A 23,093-nucleotide genomic window follows, 5' to 3' on the forward strand; every position below is an offset into this window, starting at 1 on the left:
AGTTCTCAAGAGGTTTTATATGAAACATTTTAAGTTACAACACATTTAACACATATACATGGCTACAAACTACTACTATCATAACTTATAAATTCCCAAACAAATCTCCATTAAGGCAACAGCAACCCATAGACTTAACCAAACACCAGGCAAAGCATTTTCACCATACAAATTCAAAATGAGGTTCTTTTTACTTTGGTTCCTGTGGAGACAGTTGGAGGCTTTCAGCTGCTTTTGGTCTCACATTGCCTCTGCCCTGCACACACCTAGCACTGCTCATTGAATGTAAATTCTCACTGTAGCACCAGCCTCTTATAACAATAAAACCCCTTTCATAGTACCAATTTTATTAGTAATATGAACATACTGCTTGTTCTATCTAGATAGGTGTCAGTTTTCACCCCACTTCTCAAAAAAATGCAAATGCACTCTCTCCCCCGCATATTACACGAAGCACCCAGACTAGCTGGCTTTAATCCAATTAAGACACACCCGCAGGCTAAACCTCTATTTTAAAAGGAAAATATTTTCCAATACAATTATATACATTAATAGCTTCATGAATCCCCCCTCATCACAAAATGAACTGCCATAATTCTAAAAGATAGCTTCATTACACTATTACCAGATGCATGTATTAACATATACACAAATCCTTGGTATCAACAGAAATCACTCCAGTTCAGTGTCCAGGTTTTTTTTAAAAAAAATGCCCCATTTTCCTTGAAGCTTCAAACCTTTGATAACTCATCTGCAAACAGATTTTCTCTTCCAGCAATATGCATAATACAGATTAAATGGTTGTAATAATAGACGCCATCTGAAAAGCCTTGCACTTTAGTCTTGAAATTTGCCCAGAAACTTCAAAGGATCGTAGTCTGTATAAACAATCATTTCTGATTAATTGTTTGCAATTTTCAAAATGCTGCAATGCTAACACCAAACTCAGTCTCTTTACCGATCATTGAATATCTTTTGTTGTACATTCAGCTTCCGTGAAAAATACCCTGTCGGGTTTTTCAACTCCAGTGGCATCTTCTTGTAACATCTAACATTTCTAACATCATTTTGTAACAGTACAGCCCCAATGCCTATATCACTTGCATCAACAGCCAACTTGAATTGCTTGGCATAATTGGGTACTGCCAAAACTGGTGTAGTTAGTTTTCAAACTATCGAATAACTTCTGACACTCGTGTCCATTGAAACATCTTGTTCTTTTTTTAATAGTTCAGTGAGTGGAGCAACCACTTGGCTAAAATTTGGTACAAATTTCCAGTAAAACCCAGGATTCACTGGCAGTAACATTCTGATATAATTAGTCCAATGATATCTGGTGAAGTCATGATATAATCCAACCATTTGAAAATATTGTCTTTGTTGTCTTGAGCTATTTCCAAAGCAAAGTTTCCACACACACACTGAAAATATATGGGACATTTTAGAACAATCTGTGGATTCAGGTTGTCTGATAAAGTCATTGTCATACAGCTGAGCAATACTCTGCAAAACTGACTTCTGCTATTAAATCAATGTTGTTTGACATAGGTATTTGAGTTCCTTGGTCTTCTGCTTTCCAAACATTTCTTTTTTCACTTCAAAGGCACACTATCAACTCCTCAGCAATGTTTTTGCTTTAGCAATTTTCTGCATAAAATGAGAATACCAGATTTTTAGTTGCAAGGCTGTGGATTTCATTGTTTTAATACAGACCAGTTCCTTAGATTTTCACAAAAAAATGCTGTTTGTGTTTATAGATTTCATGCTGATGTATATATAAAAAAATTGCCAAATTATAAAAGTTCAGCACCCAGGTCCTCCATCTTCAGAAGCACTGGGGTTGAAAAGACAATTCACGAAGAATTTAAATGACACTGGAAAATTCAACCAGTTTGCACTAGAGGGAGGACCTCCAGTAGTATTTGCATAGTGAAGGACAGTCCTGGGGTTAGAAGTTACCAGAGTGAGAAAGGAAAATTACAGAATTATAGTCTCCAGAGCTAAAAACTATATTGGATGAATTCTGGGAGAATTCAATGTCTATTTAAAAGGACAGTGTAACGAAGACCTGTGAAATGTTTACTCAGTTATGCTAAAATAAGGGGGTATTTCATTCAATGGCTTAAAGTATAAGCGACCTACAAAGATAGTGTTTAGTCATTGATGCTTTAGTCAATGGTGCTTTTAGTCATCTGTTACAGTAATAGTCTTTAAAACATGAACTCTTGACAGGTCACCCATTCAGCTATTAACTTTTTTAAAAAAGAAATTCGAACTTCGAGTTATCAGTCTCTACAGAGATGAAACCTGTTCTATATTACAAAGCAATAATTAATATTTTTTAATCACATTGTTTCCAGGGTATTAGTAGGATACATTTGTGTCCCAACTGTAAATAAAACAGTATTTCCCTCATAGCAGTAGTTATTATGCCCAGAACATTCAAGATTGGAGCCGAAGAATGACTATATGCTGATGATTTTGAGGCTCTGAACAGGTAGATGACACTTTGAACAGAACCTGAAGAAGGTTGAACTTATTGCAACTAGAGTTGGATCCTCCTCACAGGTCTGACCATTTTAATCCAAAGGTAGTTATGGTTCTCAACATATGACCTCATGTTTCAATGAGCAACATCTTTGGATTTAGTTGGCATCTTACTACTTATGTCCCAAGCAGAAAAGTACACTTTAGGTTGGGAAGGTACTTTTAATAATTGCTACAAACCCTGGTTTAGGAGTTTAACATTAATGAATACTGTTTGCATGAGATAGTAACACCCATCACCCAAGTGAAAAGGAAAATAAAATGATCCTTCATTTGAATTAGCTCTATTAGCATTTATTTATTTATTTATATGCTTTGTTCATAGGTCAATTTCAGTTGGGTTTTAATACTTCCCAGTTTTTACCCAAATTGAGTTTATACAAGTCACAACAAATACAGAAAATAACATGGTTGTTACAGAAGAGAGCAAGTTACAAGTGAAGAGAGGGTATTTATACCTGTAATCATTCTTTTGGTTGCATGAATCAGAACAAAGTCTCAGTAGAACTTTTAACCTGTCAATGTAATTTTAATTTTCCTTTGATATCAGCACATAATAGATCACAGTAACTGATAGCAATTTGGTTGATGGCCTGTACTAAATATTGAAAATTTTAGTCATCACACTCAGACACACTAGTATTGTAGAGTGTTCTGGTCTCCATCTCAGAAGGATATATTGACGCCAGAGAAAATGCAAAAAGTATTTACTTGATATCACCAGATCTAAGAGGTTATATTGGGAAAAATTGAACAGGCTGGGGATCTTATTATATAGAGAAAGTGCTGGAAAAACTCAGGTGGTCTGGCAGCATCTGTGGAGAGAGAAAAACAGTTAACATCAAGTTAGGTATGACTCTTCTCTGGAACTGGAGTTTTTCCAGCTCACACACTGTTTATTTCAGATCTCCAGCATCCTCAGTATTTTGCTTTTATTACTCTGGGGCTCTTTATACTAGATTAGTGTAGGCTGAGATACAACCTCAGAGGTTAAGTATTTGAAAGGGTTGATCGGGTTGGTGTAGAGATGATGCTTCTATTTGATAGAGGGTTGTGGGGAGGGAAGGGGAAGAGACCAAAACTAGGGGTGATAAATATAATATAGTCACTAATAAATCTAATAAAGAATTAAGAAACTACAGAGTAATTAGAATGTGAAATTTGCTACCATGGGAAGTAGTTGAGGCAAATAATAAATGCATTTAAGGGGAAGCTAGATAAGCATAAAGCAGTATAAGTTAAGCTGATAAAGGTTAGAGTGAGGTGGGAGGAGTACAAACACCAACATGGCCTAGTTGGGCCAAATGGCGTGTTTTTGTGCCAAAGATACTATATAATGCAGGACATGGCCCTCGTTTGCTCCTAGCCATTGTCACGGACTGCTATAGGGTTAGACTAGATTTACTACATTTTCCTGAATGTCACTTTTAATAAAACATGGTGTATTTCAACAAAAAACAAAGTGCAAACATCATTGAAAGTTTTCACATCTTAACGTCATAAGATAGTCCTGTTATCTTAATGCAGAAGGCTGGGAAACATACCAGATAGAGAGAAATAATTCAAACTGTAACCGCTTATCAGAGGGGATACGAGGAAGAGGACATGTTGGGGATAAACTATACAGGAAGCGTGGAGAGAAATTGCATCAATTAAGGTTGGATTATTTAACATAAAAGCTTATATTCTGAAAGAAATTCAAACACCCCAAATGGTCTATAATAATTAATGCTCACACGGCCACAACCATTAGGGGAGACTACCTGATGTCCATGGACCCTTAATCATAATTTTTAAAAATACTCTTCCAATGGTATGTTGCCTAATTGTGTAATCCAATTTAATCGAAGTCAGAGGTGTAAGTGGAGCACAATACCTTTTCCCCCCAGTAGCAATTGATCTTCAAGCAAGCAACTGTCATTAGGAAAGTAGCAACCACAAGATAATTGCAATATTATTGAGGCATTAAATCCTTCTGTAAGCTTGACATTTAATACATAAAGTATCACTGGCTAATGTTAATGAAGTACCTCAATCACTGTACATTACAAATAAAATTAAAAAGATAGTAATAACTAATATCAATACAAATGTGGCTATGTGTAATAAAATAATCTCACAAAGATTTGGACAACACTCACCAACCCTCTCTGGAGAATCGAGTCCAGATGGGGCTATGTCCGTAGCTTCACAAATGCTTACATTTAAAATGCTGTACAGCACCAATTATCAAAACAAATAAAATGCTTTGAAATTCAATGCATATGAAGTTCTATGTTTAAACAATTTATTTTACCATTCAATATAATGCAAAGTACAAGAGCGAAAGCTTCTTATACACAGCCACAATTTATATATTACAATTGTGATTAATACATTTTAACAAGAGCAAGATTCTATGATTTTATTTAATACATTTCCATTTTATGCAGTTTTAAAACTTGGACAGTGATTTGAATACACATCCTCTGAGTCTATTGGAAAGTGTTATTGTGAAGAGTGTGGGCATATCAGTAAAATGTATCAGTGAGCTAGGACTATTACCCTGTTAATTAAAAAGGACAGCTTTTATAACATCTAGGGTTGCTTTCATCTACACAACTGCTTGAGATGCCAAGTATGAAGAGAACACAAAAGGAACCCAAGCATAAATCTTGATACAAATAAATATAAGTCACTAAATAACATTTGCTTCAGAAATCACATGCTAACTGAAAGCCCTCCTTCTGTAAATTTGTGCTTGTTAAGGCAAGGATGTGATAGCACAAACGTAAGTTGGAACACTAATGACAGCCCATTGAGCAGATTCTTTAGAAGTGGGTGTTCATTAACAGATTTGCTATTAAACTAAACAGAACTAAAATACAAGTGTAACACATTTGTGAAAAACAGCAGTGTTTTAGCTCCAACTGTGAGAACCCAGTTACCGACAGGCTATGATTTATGCTTGACAACAGCTCTTAAAAAAATGTTTATAATCACAGGTTGATACTTTGATATTACCCTCCCATCTTGTTAATCCAGTACTGATAGAAGACAGTATAAATGCTACATTTCTCTTACCTAACATGGACCAAGTGATTAATAGGAACCATTCTGCACAGCATTTTATCCAACAATTGGCACAACTATGACCCAAGTGTTTGGCGACACAAATCAAATGAAAAACAGATTTTCTTGCACTCTTGAGATTCATTCACAGTATCAATATAAGCACTAGGAATTGAACAAACGGTCTGAGCACACACTAGCTAGGAGCTTTACTAGTTCTCTCTCATGGAGCTGAGCTAGATACAAATCAATATCTCATATTTGAGAAGCATTCATATCAGAAAGATTGGAGGTGAAGGGAGGGATGACCTTCACTTTTCTTGAAATGGATGTAAATCCAGATCTCAGACATGAAAAGGCAGTGCCACTTTTTTTTTTAAAAACACATCATGAAACCATGAATCCCTGCGTAATCTCCATCCACTGAAGAACCCAAGTCCACATAATACAGGAATTTAAGTTTTTATGATTTTAAAAGCTTGCTGCCTCTGGGTCCAGAAAACATGCTTAGAAACTGCATCCTAGAGGCTGCTCAAAAAAGTCGGTGCAGTTTTATAAAAAAAAACTCAAACATTTAAGCTGACACTCATTCTATCTGCAAAGGGATCAAAGCTGTACAAATACAATGAACCATAAAAAATATACAAAGAAGTTTGGCTAACAAAAGTCTACATACAACAGTGTTACCATTTGGGTTCACCATGGTATTTGTACCACATCTATGATTTGTTTGCTGGGATGTACTGTACATAAATACTGGCCACATGACTGGCATAATAAACTTATTTACATTTATACATTGGTCCAGTAAGGATTTCCATTCATTACGGCCTCTTTCCACATATCTCTACTTTTGCTTAATACTGTGTTTCAGTTCTGAAGATATGCAACACACATACACTTTCCAAACTGATGTAAAATGGAGCAATTTAGCATTACTGTTCCCCAATTTGCATCAAGAGGTGGATAGATGGTCAACATTCCTGGGCGGCTCAGAGGAAGCAGTGGTTTTATTATCTGTTTCCACTCAGATAACTCAGCATTTTGCATTATTCTCAGATTTTACTGGGGGTAGGAGGGGGCACTGAGGAGAAAAGGAAGGCAATCACAATTGACTTAGTGCTACTCTAAAGGAATGACGACAGGAAAGTATCCCTGCACACAATTTTAGAAAGTGCTCAACAGGTTGATTCAAGTCACTCAGAATAATGCACTATATTAATTTTAAAAAGTTTAGAACAATTATTTCACAATCACTGAATACGCAAATAAAATATGGTTTTGTATTTCAGTTGTAATGCAGTAACTCCTTCAATTAATATGAAAGTATAAAAATGTCTGAAATAAGGCAAGCAGAAACTATAGCCTTTCAATGCATGGTATTTGGAGGCAGAAAAGATGAAATATTACACGCAGATCTCCAATGAAATCCTTGTGCCAGTGGTTAAAACTAGATTTCTTCATTTTTCCTTCCAACGAATAGAACTATGGCTCCTACTCAGTTCTTGACACAAGATGGCCATGAGAGACCTCCACATGCTGCTGACACAATGATGTAAATGACAACCTGCAACACAAGGTATTTAGTTGGTAATACAAAGCAGAATTATATAGCAAGTTTCTTTCTCCTCCACCCACCCTACCATCTTCACTAAACAATATATTTAGCCGCACACTGGAGAGAAAAGACCAAGCAGGAAAGCATGTGCCAACATTACATGTCAAGTAGAAACAAATTGTATACTTGGAAGCCATAGGATTGTGTAACTTCAATACAAATACTGAGGTTCCGCAACACTAATAATTTGCGAAATTCTTGCAATATTTTACATCCGAGTCTGATGTCTGTCTTCTTGACATGCACTTTTCCCCTAATAAAAAGTCTCCGATAAAGAACTTGATTAGTTTAAAAAAGCCTTTCAGTTAATCACTGGTTGCTTCTACCATTAGCAGTCAGTGTGAATTGGCAGTTCTTTGAAGAGCTAAATATTAGGCCAAGAGCTGACAAGCTTGATGAGCTGAAGGCCCTTTTCTTATCTTTGATTTTTTTCTAATGCTCTTTAGTTTCAGTTGTAGTTTGAAAAATGCAACCAATATGGATTACCTCTTGAGGAAAGCTCAACATTTTGAATAGGCCCTTGACTAGCATTTAAATGGCTTAGCACTAAATTTAAAGAGCTTTCACCATCAGCAAGAACACATTTCAGAACTTCTTTGGAAATTCGGTAGTGGTAAATATTAATATTCCTTTGGGCGCTTTTCTTGCTTACTTTCACCATCCCACTCCATTTAGCACATCAAGGAAATAAGGTTCTAATTAAAAACGGGAAAATATCACTTTAAAAAGAATCAAAGCAATCCCATTACAAGGGCGCAAATATGAATTGCAAGTCTGCAAACACATGAGAAGTCATATATAAACTAACTTTAGCACATGCCAAGGAGGGATTGCAGAGGTTTTCACTTGGAGCAAGCAGTCTTTTGACCAGTTGAAGGGTCAGTCACAAGGGGGCATAAGTTCAAGGTGAGGGGCAGGAGGTTTGGAGGGGTGTGAGGAAAAACTCTCTTACCCAGAGGGTGGTGACGGTCTGGAATGCGCTGCCTGGGAGGGTGGTGGAGGCGGGTTGCCTTACATCCTTTAAAAAAGTACCTGGATGAGCACTTGGCACGTCATAACATTCAAGGCTATGGGCCAAGTGCTGGTAAATGGGATTAAGTAGGTAGGTCAGGTGTTTCTCACGTGTCAGTGCAGACTCGATGGGCCTCTTCTGCACTCTGTGATTCAATGTGAGTTAGCTCTTATTTAAATCTCCACCTGCCCTTCACCACCCAAAAATTTTGAATGAGGCTCTTTAGTGGAGATCTGACTTTCCCATATCCAGTAAATATTGGATTGAGCCACAAAACTTGCAATGATTCGTATATTTCATGACCTCAAGAAATCCAGAATTGCTGAACAGTCAATGCAGCACTTTTGATTAATGGAAACTGACTTGAGTACAGGTTTCTTCCTTGATTAGGGTCATTTGATAATTGTACAAATCGGGAAATGGTGAACCTATCACTGTTTGTCAAAATTAAATTCACTCCATTTTCTCCACCAGTAACTCAATCTCTTTTGCAAGTTAAAGAGGAAGGACACATTAGCAGATTTGTAATGCAGCTGAACAGCCATTTTAAATCTTATTTGCTACACGTCATGTACAGGGCTCCAGATAGGACTTTTGTACAAATGAATTTCAGAGCAGAAAAGCATTGTCCAATATGGGAGAGTTCATTAACATGCTTTTGTAAACCTTAAAGGCATCCACATTACAAAGAACAGAGAAATATACTTACGATCGCTACAATGGCAATAATGATTGTAAGCTTGAGGTTTTTCATACACATCGCTCTGGCCAGGTTTCTACTGGTGGTTTTAAATGTGACTGACTACAAAAACAAATAAAAGCTGCACTTGATTTTTGATTCCAAACAAAGCAGAAAAAAATGTAACATGAATGCTTTGAGGGAAGCAGTTGAGATGTGGGGGTGGGGTCAGGGGTGTTCTCTATTCACTACCTTCTTTTAGTGCTTGAAAAACCAAAGGCAAACCAATAAAATGAACATATTGAAAAGTCAATACTTGTATTTAAGCACATTTCACAATCACTGGATGTCTCAATGCACTTTAAAGCCAATGAAGTGCTTTATGATGTGCAGTCACTGTTGTAAAATGCGTTTGAGGAATTGATAATGGAAAGTAGGGAGATGGCAGGTGAATTAAATGGGTAGTTTGCTTTGGTCTTCACTATAGAGGACACAAGTAACAATGTAAATCAAGAAATATTAGGGAGGGAGGAACTTTGGAAAATTACAATCACCAGGGAAGTGGTATTAATCAAATCGTTGGGGTTGCAGGCCGACAAATCCCCAGGTCCAGATGGACTTCACCCCAAGGTCTTGAAAGAAGTGGCTAGTGAGATAGTTGATGCATTGGTTTAATTTTCCTAAATCCCCTAGATTTGGGGAAGGTTCCATTAGATTGGAAAATAGAAAATGTAACTCCTTTATTCAAGAAGGGAGGGAGACAGAAAGCAGGACACTACAGACCAGTCAGCCTAACATCTATCATAAGGAAAATGTCAGAAGTTATAGCAGGGCACTTAGAAAAATTCAAGGCAGACAGGTCAACATGGTTTTGTTGAAGGGAAATCATGTCTAACCAATTTATTGGAGTTCTTTGAAGGAGTCATATGTGCTGTAGATAAAGGTGAACCAGTGGATGTACTGTATTTATATTTCCAGAAAGCACTAAAGTGCCACATCAAAGGTTACTGCAGAAGATAAAAGCTCATGGGTTGGGGGTAACATGTTGGCATGGATAGAAGATTGGCTAGCTAAAAGGAAGCAAAGAGTTGGCATAAATGGGTCTTTTTCTGGTTGGCAGAATGTGACAAGTGGTGTGTCACAGGGATCAGTGCTGGGGCCTCAACATTTTACAAGTTATATCAATGATTTGGATGAAGGAACCAAAGGAATGGTTGCTAAATTTGCTGACGACACAAAGATAGATAGGAAAGTAAATTGTGAAGTGGATGTAAGGAGGCTACAAAATGACTAGATGGGTTAAGCGAGTGGGCAAAGATCTGGCAAATGGAATATAATGTGGGCAAATGTGAAATTGTTCATTTTGGCAGGAAGAATAAAAAGATTATCTAAATGGTGAGTAATTGCAGAGCTCATATTCAGAGGGATCTGGGTGTCCTAGTGCATGAATCGCAAAAGGTTAGGATACAGGTACAGCAGTTAATTAGGAGAGCTAATAGAAGATTATCACTTATTTACAGGGGAATTGATTACAAGAGTGGGGAGGTTAAGCTTCAGTTGTAGAGGGCATTGGCGAGACCACATCTGAAGTATTAGGAAGCTAGGTAAAGGTGGAGGAGTAGCACTATTAATCAAAGAGGGCATTAGTGCAATAGTTAGAGATGACCTTGGTTCAGGAGATTAGGACGTAGAATCGGTTTGGGTGGAGATGAGGAATAGTAGGGGAAAAAAGTCATTAGTGGGAGTGGTCTACAGGCCCCCTAACAGTAGCCAGTGTAGGACAAAGTATTCAAGAGAATATATTGTGTGCTTATGATAAAGGGACGGCAATGATTATGGGTGATTTTAATCTACACAAACTGGAAAAAATCAGATTGGCAGTAGTAGCCTGGATGAGGAGTTCTTAGAATGCTTTCGAGATAGTTTCTTAGAGCAGCATGTTCTGGAACCAACGAGTGAGCAGGTTATATTAGACTTGGTATTGCGTAAAGTGATAGGGTTATTTTATGACCTCAGAGTAAAGACACCGCTAGGTAGCAGCGACCACAATATGATTGAATTTTACATCCAGTTTGAAAGGGAGAAGAGTGGGTCTAAGACTAGTATCTTAAACTTAAATAAGGGCAACTATATGGGGATGAAAGCTGAGCTAGCTGAAGTGAAATGGGAGACTAGGCTAGAGGATAGATCAATAGAGAAGCAGTGGCAGACATTTAAGGGGATCCTTCAGAGTATTCAGAATAAGTACATTCCTACTATAAAGAAAAATTCCAAGGGGAGGAACCACCATCCATGGTTAACTAAAGTAGTTAAGGAAAGCACCAAACTTAAAGAAAAAGCATACAATTCTGCAAAGATGAGTGGCAGGACAGATGATTGGACAGTTTATAAAGAACAGCACAGAATGGCTAAAAGGTTAAATCAGGAGAATAGAAATTAGAGTACGAGAGGAAGCTAGCTAGAAATGTAAAAACGGATAGCAAGAGTTTCTACAGGTACTAAAAGGAAAAAAGTAACTAAAGCGAGTGTTGGTCCTCTAGAGTGACAGAGGGGAGTTAATAGTAGATAATAAGGAAATAGTGGAAGAAATGAACAAATATTTTGCTTGTGTTCACTATAAGGGATACAAAAAAATTCCAGTAATAGCTGCAAATCAGGTGGTGAATGGGAAAAAGTAACTTGGTGAAATTGAAATCACTAGGGAAATGGTACTGAGCAAATTGATGGAGCTGCTGGCAAGTCTCCGGGTCTCGATGGACTACATCCTAGGGTCTTAAAAGAGGTGGCTAATGAGGTAGTCAATGTGCTGGTATTAATTTTCCAAAATTTGCTAGATTCTGGGAAGTTCCATCAGATTGGAATGTAGCAAATATAATCCCTATTCAAGGGAGGCAGAAAACAGGAAACTAAAGGCCAGTTAGCTAGACGTCTGTCGTAGGGAAGTTATTAGAATCACTCTTAAGGAGGTTATAGCTGGGCACTTAGAGCTCAAGGCAATTGGAAAGAGTCAGCATGGCTTTGTGAAAGGAAAATAATGTTCAACCAATTTATTGGAGTTTTTTTCAAGGAGTAACATGCGCAGTGGATAAAGGGGAGCCTGTAGACATACTGTACTTGGATTTCCAGAAGGCATTTGATAAGGTGCCACAAAGATTATTATGGAAAATAAAAGCGTATGGTGTAGGGGGTAACATATTAGCATGGATAGAGAATTGACTGGCTGGCAGAAAGTATGCTTAAATGGGTCTTTTTCTAATTGGCAGGATGTGACAAGTGGAGTCCCACAGGGATCTGTACCGGGGTCTCAACTTTTTACGATTTACATCAATGACTTAGATGAGGGGAGTGAAGACATGGCAGCTAAATTTGCAGATGACACAAAGATAGGTAGGAAAGTATGTTGTGAAGAGGATGTGAGAAGGTTGCACATGGATATAGATAGGTTGAGTGAGTGGGCAAAGATCTGGCAAATGGAGTTTGGTGTGGGAAAATGTGAAGTCATTCACTTTGGTAGGAAGCAGAGCACTACTTAAATGGAAAATGGCTGCATAATTCTGAGGTGCAGAGGGATCTAGGTATACTAGTGCCTTATGAGCAAAGGTTGGACAGACTGGGCTTGTTTCCACTGGAGTTTAGAAGAGTGAGGGGTGATTTGATTGAAGTATACAAGATCCTGAATTGCCTTGACAAGGTAGACATTGAAAGGATGTTTTCTCTTGTGGGTGAGTCCAGAACTAGGGGGCACTGTTTTAAAATTAGGGGTCGCCCTTTTAGGACATATGAGGAGAAATTTCTCTAGGGTTGAGACACTTTGGAATTCTCTGCCTCAAAGTGGTGGAGGCAGGTCATTGAATATTTTTTAAGGCAGAGGTAGATAGATTCTTGTTAGGCAAGCGAATCAAAGGTTATTGGGGTTAGATAGGAATGTGGAAACCGAAACATCAGGAGATCAGCCATGATCTTATTGAATGGCAGAGCAGGCTCGAGGAGCCAAATGGTCTACTCCTGTTCCTATTTCTTATGTCTTTTGTGTACAGTATTGGTCTCCTTATGTAAAGAAAGATGTAAATGTGTTAGCAGTTCAGATAAGGTTTACTAGACTAATACCAGGAATGGGCAAGTTGTTTTACGAGGAAAGGCTGGACAGGTTAGGCTTGTATCCACTGGAATTCAGAAGAATAAGAGGGGACGTAATTGAAACGTTTAAAGATCCTGAGGGGTCTCGACAGGGTGGATGTGGACAGGATGTTTCCTCTTGTGGGATAATCTAGAACTAGGGGTCACTGTTTAAAAATAAGGGGTCGCTCAGTTAAGACAGGTGAGGAGAAATTTTTTCTCAGAGGGTCGAGTGTCTTTGAAACTCTCTTCCTCAAAAGGCAGTGAAAGCAAAGTCTGAATATTTTTAAGGATAAATAGATTCTTGATTAATAAGGAGGCGAAAGGTTATCGGGGGTAAGCAGGAATATATGAGGTTCAGGTTTCATTCAGGTCAGCCATGATCCTATTGAATGGCGGAGCAGGCCCGAGTGGCCTATTCCTGCTCCTAATTTGTATGTTCATAAAGTAGGAAACGGGGCAAAGGGGGCACCGATATCAGAATAACAAGCTCACAAATAACAATGTGATAACAACCAGACAATCTGTTTTTGTGCTGTTAATTGAGGGATTAAATATTGGTCAGGACACAAGGAGTAACGTCAAAAAGTGCCATGGGATCTGTTATATCCACTCGAACAGGCCTCAGTTTAACGTGTCATCCAAGAGACAGCACCTCTGACAGTGCAGTGCTCTCTCAGTACTGCACTAGAGTGTCAGCTCTGATTTTTGTCCTCAAGCCCTGGACTGGGACCTGAATCCAGAATCATGTGATTCAGATGAGCGTGCTGCCCACTGAGCCTTGGCTGACACTCAAGGAGAGGGGAAAAATAAAGAAACAACTCAAATAATACAACAGACATACTTGCAGTCTCAAACTGTTTTCTCACCCCACAACTCCCATTTCCAGAACAAGACTGCAATTCAAAATATTTCAAAAAGGCAATAAATTCTTAAATGCTCTCTGAACAGGGCAATTAATGCTGGCTTAGCCAGCAATGCCCACATCCCATGAACAAAAAAAGGACAAATCTAGTATTTATACAGATAGGATATGCTATTGCTTGAAGTCTCAGTACATGATTTGATTTCTGACAAAAACTTCCCAGAGTGTGGGGGAGGATTTGTAGTCAGAATGGAAAACTAATGTGTTTATACCTTCAGTGATTGGCTACCTCCATGGATTTTTGGGGTGGGGTGGGGTGGGTGGGTGGAAAAGAGGAGGTGAAGTCACCTTGAGGCAATTCTTGGTACCTTAAGAGGCACGAGTTTCATCTCATTCCATTGACGGCAGCACACAGAATGGAGAGGGGCCATAAAGAGGGATGTCATTATAATTTTCCCTGTTCTACACAAAATATTATTTTTGGAGGTGATCAGAGAACAAGGAGCAACTTTTACTGAGGAACTGAACATCAACCTTTATTGAAAACTCAGAAGTGGCCCCCACCCATGAATGGGCTCCCTGAATATTACACACTCCCCACCCACCCTCTCAACAATAAATATTGGACGGAATTCACCCAGTTTTAGAATGTTCTTTCCCAAGTCAAATCACCCTGGAATTCAAATGTTTGCTTTGTATTTTTCTGCAAGTTGTAAGAAAGGCACTTGATACTCACAGAATCCACTAAATTCTCAGTTTTGTCGATCAACAGTTCTAATTTTTCTCCTCTTTGTGCCACCAAATCTATAGATTGGAAAAGTTGCCAGGTCATGTCACAAAGAAGTCAAAGCAACAACATTTCAGGCAATTTATGAAATCAGTTAACAGATTTCAGATTCTGCTCTTGCCCAGTGCATAGTTTGCAGCAACTTGTTTATGCTAACAGCTTTCAAAACTAATTTTTTAAAAATTGCCTTTAACATAGGAAACATCCCACAGTTCCTAACTTGGTTAGTCGATGGTGAGGGTGGGGAAGGGGAGGCAGTGGCAGGGGAATTTTGAAGAGTGCAGGACAGGATACAAGGTGAAGTAGCGGAGGGATTTAAAATTTAATACGCTGCTGGAAAGCAGAGTCAGTAAGGGTAGGAGTGTGCCTCAAGTGTGGGAGTGATTACGGGCACATTTTGAAAAATTGTACTTTATATTGTGTGGGGTGGGGGGGAAGAAGTGGCGCAGCGGCAGGTGGAAATAGGGGCCAGCAAGAGGACTTCGATACAAGAATCTAGAGTCAATAAAAGCATGCACAAGAATTTCAGTGGCAGCAGGGGCAAGTTAGAGGGTGAAAGGGGATGAAATTTGCAGAGGTTCTTGGTGATGTACAAGGTTAGGTTTGAAACAGAATTGTGTTAAACAGATCAATGGGGATCAAAAATAAGAGGAAGAGTATAGGCCCCTACAGGGGTGCAGGAGTTGTGGGATTCATCTCTGGATAAAATGGATGACGACATTGCAGGAAATATGTTGGTTGAGTTTGGATATGTAGAAGTGGAACAATTCTATCTCAGCCCCATGGTGTTGGGCAACACAGGAGGAGCAAATGGTGGTCAAATTTATTAAATGCTGTGGACAGGTCAGAGAGATAATATGCCAAGGGTAATCTTGGTGCGCTAAGCAGGACAGAAACTGGGAAATGATCAAAACCGGAGTTTGAGACACAGATGGGGCTGGGCGATAACACGTTTGAGGGCCTTAGTGATGGAAGATCTTAGTGACATGCTAATTGGACTGCAGGGATGCACGAGGGTAGGCCTAAGAAGATTGGGTGAATACTCTGGGTTATAAAAGGGAGATGTTCCTGAAATCAATTGATTCAGCAAGCATAGTTGAATCATCACAAGTTCAATGTGGAAACGATCAAGGGAACAGGAGGTAAATCTCAGAAGAGATGAGCTGAGAAGGGAGGAGGAACAAATTGAAGAGAAATTGCATAGTGTTAGGAGAATTTAGATAGGAAAAGGTAGGTCAGAAGGATTGGAGAGAGGAAGGAAAGGCAGATAGAGTACAGATGGTTTCAATAGCGAAAATATGCACTTGGTATTGAAGGGGAAAGGCATAGAGGTAGGGGAAAAGAGTATAAGTTATTGTTTCAACATGCAGAAAGGGAGCTATAATATTGTCCTTCCCCTTCAGGATCATCCTGGAGTAGGAGGCACAGTAGCACTTAACAGCCGAGACAAGCCTAACCATGAAGAATTGAGAGAAGATGGGGACCACAGCAGAGGGAATAGCAAGGGTAAGAGATAATTTGTTGGAATGAACGAAAAGGCATTTTGAGTGAACAGAGTAGTTAACAGTATCAAAGTATTGAGTGAACAATCTGAAAAGGGGTGGCAAATTCATGAGTGAATGAAGGCATTCACTGATGGGGTTCTCAATGAGACAGATGTCCGGTTTTGTAAAAAATGAGGGAGGGACTCTAAACAAAAACCAGAGGAGACAGCCTCCTAGATCAACAGCAAAGAGGTCACAAGAGATGGCAAAGTTGAGGGGCTGGTCATGGGCAGGACAGTTTATATGAAAGGGGAGATTAAACAAGGACAGGATGGAAGAGAAGTTGGAAAATATGTTGGATCAATGTTGTATAATAAGAGGAAACTAGGCAGGTATCTACTTGTTGAACTTGGAAAACAAGCAACAACACAAAGATAATTAGTAAGCTCAAGTAGCTCCTTTTCCATATTTACTTATTTTTCTTCAAACTAGTCATGTTAGGGATGTCCACAGAAGTCATGTGCCATTTGTGAGACAGAAGTGGACGAAAGACTAAAGGTCTTTCAAGGGTATTTTAAGAATTACTCTAACAAAATGATGCAATAGTAAAGAAAATGGTTTCAATCTTGCAACTACTGTCATAGGTCTCTCAGCCTCACATTAATACTGATTAAGGCTGAGAGGAGATTTGATAGAAGTATTCAAAATCATGAGGGGTCTGGACAGAGTAGACAGACTGTTCCCACTCATGAAAGGATTGAGAAAGAGGGCATAGATTTAAAATAATTGGCAAAAGAATTAAAGTGACATGAGGAAAAATGTTTTTCATGCAGTGAGTGGTTAAGGTCTGGAATGCACTACCTGGGTGTGATGGAGGCAGGTTCAATCAAGGCATTCAAAAGGGAATTAGATTGTTATCTGAAAAAGGAAGAACGTGCAGGGTTATGGGAAGGAGAGGGAATAGCACTCTTGAATTGTTCATTAGGAGAGCCGGTGCAGACACAATGGGCTGCATGGCCGCCTCCTGTACTACAACAATTCTGTGATAATACAAATACCACTTCACTTTGCACAAATCACTACTTCCTGTGAATATTAACATCTGTGGCACGCACTACTGCCCAGTTCCTATGAATGTTAGAGGATCAAAAGTACTTAAAAATTAAACTTAAAAGCAAAATACAGATGTTATAAATCCGAAATAACAAAATACTGGAAATAAACACTTGGGTCAGGCTACATCTGGAGAGAGTATTAAAATTTCAGGTTGAACATATGAAATGTCATCAATTTGAAATGTTAATTGTACCTTCCTCTCTGCGGAGATACTGCCTGACCTGCTAAGTGCTCCCAGCATTTTGTATTTTTGTTTATTTAAGCCAAAAACATCAGCGTGAACAGGGAAGAGTTTTTTTTGAAGATTTTAATCATACAAGATTTCACAGATTCACAATCACTAGAAACATGCAATGGTACAAAAACAATAGCAACTGATATACTGATGCAACATTTGACCATCAACATTGTAGACTGGCATTATCAGGTGATCAACTCACCACATGATAAGTTGTACAGCTCCCTTGGGGCAGGGGTACTGGTGTATTTCAATGAGCTGTTATCACAAATCTTAGTGGTTAGTTATAAAATAGTCAGGCTGAGAAAACTTGGCGTGCAACAACTCAAATAGAGACTACTAGTTTTTCAAAAATTGAGTGCTATATACATCTCCATTTTCATACATACCAATATTTCGGACCATGATTCCTTTCAACTCATCTACTTGTGCTTGAGTCTCTGAGATACGTTCTGAGTTCCTGTTTTCTGACAAGTATTTCTGAAATCATACGTGGCAAGTTCAAAATTCTCTATAAAATCCACATGACATCCATATAGGTCTTCATTCAAGTTGCTTATTCAGGCACACAATTGCAAAGAGGTTGAGTGACTGCTAGCCTAGAATTTGAACTCAGCATCAACATATCATCCTGTCCCCTTGTTCCTTATACTCAAGAATTTTTTTTTTACATAAAAATCCAGAGTAATTGTATAAATTTGTTCAGTGTGCTGGATGCACATTTACATAGTGGGTCAGTAACATTCAATAGTGACAAATTTTAAATTCTCATACCTACATTGTTACAATAAGCTTACATAAATGATTTCAATTATTACACTTTAGGGTCAATGAGCAAATTCACAACTTCAGAGTTAGTGTCTTAATTCAAGACCATTTGCTAAAACAAAGCAAACTTTAAGTACAGAGACTACAAGAGTCAATAATCAGCTATTTTTCAGCTCGATAAACAACTAAATTGTATACCATGTGTTTGGAATCACAAGCATTTTTCTTGTTTTATTAATGCCAACTGTTCCTCACACAACTCTCCCTTGTTTTTATCATCCTACTCCTCAAAATTCTCATCTTCATTAGTTTATGGCATCCTGTTTATATAGTGTACACAGAACATGACTATACTATTTGACTAAAACATTTGATCAACAGATATATAAAGCAGTAATGACATGAGTTACTAGACTTAAAATAGAGGTAACATATTCAGAACAGATTTCCTCCTGAAGGCACATACTCTTCTGGTCCAGTTATACTATGCCAGGCAATCTCTGGTCCTTTTCTCCACATCTGGGCACGATATTCAACTATGTGGAGCATCAGTCAATCATGGTTTTTTCCCTCAATTGTGCACATATTCTACACAAGGGTTATGAATGGATAGCATTCAAGAACCTGGGAACCCAGATCATTGTCTCCCTTCCCAGATGTGGAGGCAATTTTAGATCTTCAACGACTGCCATAGCTGGGATCAGCTAACACAATTAGGCAGAATGGAACTTGGAGCCGTCTAGTAAACATAGCTTAACACTGTGTTGAGTGGTGACTTTAGCTACCATACCTAGAGGGGTGATTACAAGAATCAGGTCGTCAAAATATTCAAAAGCTAATAGTTAAATCTATCTATTCTGTTGAGGGGGCAGGTAGGGAGGTAAAGGGAGTGATTACAATACAAAATAAAAAGTCCCGTACTAAGCCGCAAGTATGTATTCATTATAACTTTTGGAATAGAGGCAAAAGATACTGTCTGAATTGAGGCATACAAGAAATCAAAACAATTCTCCTTTTGTCAAAGAGTAGTGAAACACAAAGTTGGACAAGACAGGATGAAAGGAAGTAAAAAAAAATGGGACGATATGACCAGCCTCTCTGCATTTTTTTTTGCTTTAACTGGTGCATGAAGAACAAACTGCCCAGTCTTTCAAATCAAGAAGGAACTTGTTTCTCAGATGGAACACAACTGTATTTCACAGTTCCTATGTATCATTTACATTTGAAATTGAAAGGTGCCACACACTCACCATTTGTGCAGCCAACACACTGGAAAATTCACTGTTCATTGCATAAGGCAGTGCGGTTTGTGCCCTTGAACCATATGTGGTTTGAAATCTCTTCTTTATTTCATTTAGAAAGGTAAATGCTCGTGATCGTTCAAAATCCTGAAATGCGAAACAGAACAACTTCAACTAATTAAGTGAAGTTCTAGCATTTGAGATAAAAATCTAAGTTTCATAGGACCGTATATGTGTAGCATGAAAGACACAAGAACAAGTGTCCACATGAGCTTTCCTTAGCAGGAACTGATACTGGCCTTCCCCTTCGTCTCCCTAACGTGACCATTACAAATCAGCCAGAAGACTTGAAATGCCTAGAGACTGAAATCTAGATGATCTGGCATAAAGTGTACTCTTATAACATGTAAAGAAAGCTGCCAATGTAATTTAATTTTAAAAAACTGTTCATTAAAAACAAACTCAATGTGTAAGTCTTCACACCATGTTTAACCACATGCTACCAATTTCCCAAGGTTACTTGTTTAGATTTCATACTTACATCATCTGTGATACACAGGTATATTATCCTCTCTTGACAAATATAATGAAATAAGTAACTGTGGAGAAGAAAAAATTGGATAATATGCAAAAGCTGGTTAGGTGGAACAGTTTATAGTATTAATTTAGCAATGATTCTAGCATGTTCTGAGACTAACCATGTAAGATATGTGGACAGATTTGTAAATTGATTCACTGGGACACAAGGAACCAGTAGAGCTGTTGAGGGGAGAATCATGAGTTTGTAGAACTCAGTACAGGAGGAAACTGCCGATACTGAATTTGAATAAATGAAGTTGATTCCAGATGGAGGTGGCCAATGAGGGCATGCATTAGAAAAACTGATCAGGTAATGTAAGGTACAGATGGTGGTAACAATAAAGCAGATAATTTTCTAAATATGGAAGGCCTGGTGACAGACCAGATGTAAGCTGGGAAGGAACGCGGTACAATATTGTGACATTGGAAGGGATTAGAAAACACTACACCTATAATGAAAAGCTCCAGTAAAAGCCACAAATGCACAAAATACAGGCAGGCTTGCTCAAATCTATCCAGATTCCCACCTCTGTTACATATTAGCAATTGGTTATTATAACAATTGAGTTTTACCATACACTTTCAAGCTATAGAACATTTAAGATGCTTTAAAACAAAGTTATAAAGCTTAAATGGGATTTAGTGGTGCATATCATGCATTATCCCTTCTCCTCTGGGTCCGAGCTCAAACTCAGTTCTGGTTGCGTGGATGAAAGTCTCTCCTACCATATTCCTATGTAATGAGCCCAAATTCATTTGACAAGTTCAGGAGTAACATGGCATTCTTACTCAAAGGCCACAGGTAAGCCGATATGGAAAATGGAAAATGTTATCTTGGTACAACAGGGGTGCTTTCCTAATGCTAAAATACTATGAAACAGAGTCAAGACAACTTTACTCTGCATCCAACAGCCATCATAACCTCAGACTGGTTGACAGGTGCCTAGAAGTATTAAATTCCTCACATTAGTAAGCAATGTGCGTTGTTTTCATAGTAGCAAATCATTCCACTACTTCACAATATTCTCCAAAGAGCGTGAAGAAATGAAAACAAGATCAATCTTAGTAAACATAAAAACGAGAAAAAATAAACCTAGTCTAGGGTCACACTGAGGTTAGCTTACAGGAAAATAAATTTCTGTAGAACTAAATGTTCACAAAGAAGAAAAAGTCTAACACATATAGAAAGAATAATTCACTACCTGAACAGTCTTTCCATATATAATCATATTGCTGACCCTAGTACTTACACAATTACAGACCCAAGATTTTGGCACTTACTTTCCATGGGAATAGGTCAATTTATTATTTTCTGATGGAATCTTTGATAGTATCTGTTCAGTCACTTCCAAAAAATTCCCTCCACACCAGGCATTCTTTGCAAGTATGGTAGTGCCTCTTGCAACTACTGCAAACAAGATAGCCATGGCTCCTCCAAAAGGTGCTACAAAACAAAATTACTTTGCAGTTAATATGCAACCACCAGACTTCAGAATAAATACTCTCATTGTACGATCAGAGTTCTACATTCACATCTCAATGAATGAAGCTTGTTTTAAACTTGCCTCTCAATGTCTATCCAGGAGGCGAGTAAATAATTGAACAGTCAGACTTAAAACGTTGCACATGTAGCAAAAACAAACTGGAATACAAAATGCACACTATTGAACAATACAGACCAAACAGGAATATCTCAACAAACTTGATGCACATCAACATACACAAACATAGAAAAATATCCCAAACCACCTCAGACAAAACTTTAAACAAAAAAAGGATGCCAAATAAGCGATAAAAGGAGGGATTGCCAAAATTTTAATCAAGGGTATGTTTTAAGGAGGTTCTTAAAGGAGGAAAAGAGGGAAGTGGAGAGGCTGTAGGGCAGAAGTCTAGAGTTAGATAGCTAAAGGAATAGCTGAAATGATGAGTAAAGGGAGGAGAGTACAAATGAGGTTTAAAAACAAGAGATAGAAAGTTTGAGAAAGAGGGAGAATTGTAGAGTCAGGAGGTTGTTAGAGATCAGGACAGCAAAGCATTGAAGGGTTTTAAACACATTTTACTTTGACCAAGACTCCTTTACTGACAGTATCAATTTTAAAGAGCTTGTTCTAAGTAATGTTGGCCTAGAAATGGATTTTTAAATTAAAGTTTGCCTTAATTATTCTAAAATATAATTAATTTCAACATATACACTCAACATGTAGCCCAAAAGAAAGGTACCTATCCGTCACAGCATTATGTCCTATGTTGCCCTAATACCAAATTGTAAGTGCCATACAAAGTATAAATTCAAGGTAAAAATAAGTTATAGAAAATAGGGACAACTATACAAATCTAATCTTCTCTCACCTTTCCCCAGCGAAGTCATTAGGTTTACGTAGCATATTTCCACTAAAACCAAAGTCACTGTAATTATACAAAATACTCCCAACTACAGTGACAGATCTATAACTATCAGTAATTCACTTTCGTCTTATTCAATTCTAAAGGCTCTTCGCAACACACCGCAAGTTTCAGACGAGTATGAAGATCTTTCAACCGATTGCGCTCTCGAGTGCCAGTTTCCTTGATAAACAACCATCCGCATTTCGCAATATGCAGTTAGCTCGTCAGTTAGTTTGGTGGTAGATTTTACAACAAATGAAATAAATGATGTAATTTGGGAACAATCCGCAGCTGAGTGGAATCTCCACTCAATTAATTAATAACACCAGCGGCACCTGAGTCTGAATGCTAAAGAAACATTCCCCAAATTGGAAGCTCGACTGCAACATTAGATCTTTTCACTGTGAAAGTAGACAGAAAGGAAAAACTTACACCTACTATTCCACTTGGCTGAAGTCCTAGTGACAACACCAGTTAGCCGGGACTATCTCCCATCCAAACTGGGCTACCTACCTCCCTGAGCCTCCTCCTGTCCGAGGCCTTGTTGTCCTCAAACAGCTCCTTCTCCACACACTTCCGGTCAGCTGAGCACTGCTCGTCACGCAAG

The 23,093-nt window shown here is 38.3% G+C and overlaps 1 protein-coding gene across 3 annotated transcripts; it reads right to left on the reverse strand.

Moving 5' to 3' along the window:
- Nucleotides 1–4,817: 4,817 nt before the first annotated feature.
- On the reverse strand, nt 4,818–23,090 carry sybl1 (synaptobrevin-like 1). 3 transcript variants are annotated; one of them, XM_078547125.1, is made up of 8 exons: nt 23,000–23,090; nt 21,383–21,545; nt 20,064–20,121; nt 19,532–19,669; nt 17,903–17,993; nt 14,625–14,692; nt 8,938–9,030; nt 4,818–7,165 (listed from the first exon to the last, which is right to left on the reverse strand). In XM_078547125.1, exons 2-8 carry the CDS (start codon nt 21,526–21,528, stop codon nt 7,097–7,099), a joined length of 663 nt encoding a protein of 220 aa, XP_078403251.1. In that variant the 5' UTR covers nt 21,529–21,545; nt 23,000–23,090; the 3' UTR covers nt 4,818–7,096. The 3 variants fall into 3 exon arrangements, with proteins under 3 accessions (XP_078403251.1, XP_078403252.1, XP_078403253.1); XM_078547126.1 differs by having other exon boundaries at nt 22,919–23,036; XM_078547127.1 differs by lacking the exon at nt 8,938–9,030.
- Between the last annotated feature and the right edge of the window lie 3 nt (nt 23,091–23,093).

The sequence above is a fragment of the Cetorhinus maximus genome, chromosome 8 (assembly GCF_964194155.1).
Source record: "Cetorhinus maximus chromosome 8, sCetMax3.hap1.1, whole genome shotgun sequence".
In the NCBI taxonomy this organism is placed as follows: domain Eukaryota; kingdom Metazoa; phylum Chordata; class Chondrichthyes; order Lamniformes; family Cetorhinidae; genus Cetorhinus; species Cetorhinus maximus.